This window comes from Terrapene carolina, unplaced genomic scaffold, assembly GCF_002925995.2.
Source record: "Terrapene carolina triunguis isolate 2854851 unplaced genomic scaffold, T_m_triunguis-2.0 Scaffold15270, whole genome shotgun sequence".
Lineage (NCBI taxonomy): Eukaryota > Metazoa > Chordata > Testudines > Emydidae > Terrapene > Terrapene triunguis.
Genome location: NW_020679621.1, coordinates 1 through 2,157, shown reverse-complemented (window position 1 = coordinate 2,157; position 2,157 = coordinate 1). Strand labels below are relative to the sequence as shown.

The following is a 2,157-nucleotide window of genomic DNA, read 5'->3' as shown; positions in this document are numbered from 1 at the left end:
GTTACGGGCAGGCGGGAGGGGACGTGTCCTGGGGGAATCCCCCCCCCAGCACACCCCCAATCTCACCCCGGCCCGTCTCCCCCCAGCTCTCCTACATCGCCGAGGACGAGAACGGCAAGATCGTGGGCTACGTGCTGGCCAAGATGTGAGTTGTGGGGCCGGGGCGTCAGCAGCCCCCCAAGCCCCGCCCTGGCCTCCCTCGTCCTCTCCCCTCTCAACCCCCCACGGCCCCTTCCTGGTGCCTCTGCCCCCCCTCCCCTGCACCCTCCAAATCCCCTGTGCCCTGCCCGCCCCCACTCCTGCCCTGGCCCCCTCACGCCCCCCGTGTCTGCCCGTGGGGCTGGCTCGTCCCTCGGGCTCCGTGCTGACTTCTCTCCTGTCGCCCTAGGGAGGAGGACCCCGACGACCTGCCCCACGGACACATCACCTCCCTGGTGCGTGGGGGGCTCATGGGGGGAGGGGGGGGCTGGAGCGGGGGAGGAGGAGGGGTGGGAGCTACCAGATGGCGGGGGAGGCAAAAAGGAGGGTCTGGAGCAGAGGGGTGCCTGGGGGCTATCGGGGGGCTGGGTGCACACCGTTCGGGGGGGCAGGTGCAGACGGGGGGGGCGCCCTGTTCGAGGGGGACCGGGTGCAGACCGGGGTGGGGGGGCGCCCTGTTCGAGAGGGGAATGGGCGCAGGTCAAGACGCCCCCCTGGCCCCCCCAGGCCGTGAAACGCTCCCACCGGCGCCTGGGTCTGGCGCAGAAGCTGATGGACCAGGCGTCCCGCGCCATGATCGAGAACTTCAACGCCAAGTACGTCTCCCTGCACGTCCGCAAGAGGTGAGCCCCCCACGGGACCCCCCCCAGCCCCGGGACTGCCTGGGACCCCCTTCTTCACACCGCCAACCCCTCCCAACTCGCCTGTAACGGGTCCCCCCAGCTCCCACTCGGAACTGGGGTCCCACTGAGTCCGTCCGTCCGTCCCACCAGCACACAGGTGGGGACACACCTGGGGAGCTCGGCTAAGGAGCTGCCCAGTTACTCAAGTGACCCCCAGCTGGGACCGTCGGGCGCTGCCCTGGGATCGGCCCAGCGTCAGCTCGGGACATTCCCCCCCCGCGATGTGGAGAGGGATCTGCCCGGCTTTCGGCCCCCAGGTCCGATTTCCACACACTGGCCTTAGACAAAACCAGCCCAAGAGAGAGTCCAGAAGCGACGCTAAGGGAGAGCGGCAGATGGAAGCAGCTCACCCACCAAATAAACAGCCCCCAAACGGAGCGTCGCACCCTCACTGGGGTGTCAATCGGCCAGTGCTCCCCCAGCGCGACGGACAGGCCGGCTGGGGCTCGCGGCACAAGCTGCCTCGGCTCTCCCAGCTTTTCATGCCCAGGAGAAAAATCCCTTCGCCTGGGACCAGCACGTCCCCCGTTTAGTGCTTGCCCCTCCGGGGTTTCCGTGTGTCGTTGCAGGGAGAGCGAGGGCCCCTCTGATGTCATCGTCCCCCTTTTCTAGCTTCTCCCCACTTGCTGGAAAGCTCTTACCTGGGCCCCACACTTCCTATGGGGTTGGGCTGTCTCGGTCCCTGGGGCGTGTGTGCGTTTCCCCAATGACCCACGGACGGGGTTTGGCCTTTTCACTGTCCTCCCTGAAAGGCTGCTTGTCGGGAGGTTGAAAACACCCCCCCACACACACACACACACACATTTCAGTAACCCACACACACACTCCCCCCCCCCCCCCCCACCCCCCCCCCCCCCCCCCCCCCCCCCACCCCCACCCCCCCCCCACACACACTTCAGTAACACACACACAAACACCCCGCGCGCGCGCGCACACACCCTGAGAGCACGCCAACCCTCTGTCTCCGCCAGTGACAGCTCAGCCCCCCGGCTGCCGGTGCTGGGTAACCCCCGGATCTTCACCCAACCCCCCAGAGCAAGTGCCCCCCCACCCAGCTCCGAGCCCCACTGCCCCCGAGCCCCCCACCTCTGCCCAGAGTCCCTGCCTCAGCTGGGCACATGCTCCCCCTGCCCTCTCTCTGGGGGGACCCAGCCCCGATGGGGCCTCGTGCCCCCATTTACTGACCCCTCTGCCCCTTCTCTTGCAGTAACCGGGCGGCTCTTCACCTGTACTCCAACACCCTCAACTTCCAGTGAGTGCGGGGGGGGGCGGGGGG

At 68.2% G+C, this 2,157-nt stretch overlaps 1 protein-coding gene across 1 annotated transcript; it reads left to right on the top strand.

The window, feature by feature from the left end:
- Positions 1-49: 49 nt before the first annotated feature.
- LOC113408450 (N-alpha-acetyltransferase 10-like) lies at positions 50-825 on the top strand (the record flags this gene model as incomplete). Its single annotated transcript, XM_026661697.1, has 3 exons — positions 50-145; positions 389-434; positions 706-825. Coding segments are annotated over 3 exons (262 nt in total), but the record flags the coding sequence as incomplete, so codon positions are not given.
- Positions 826-2,157: the final 1,332 nt, after the last annotated feature.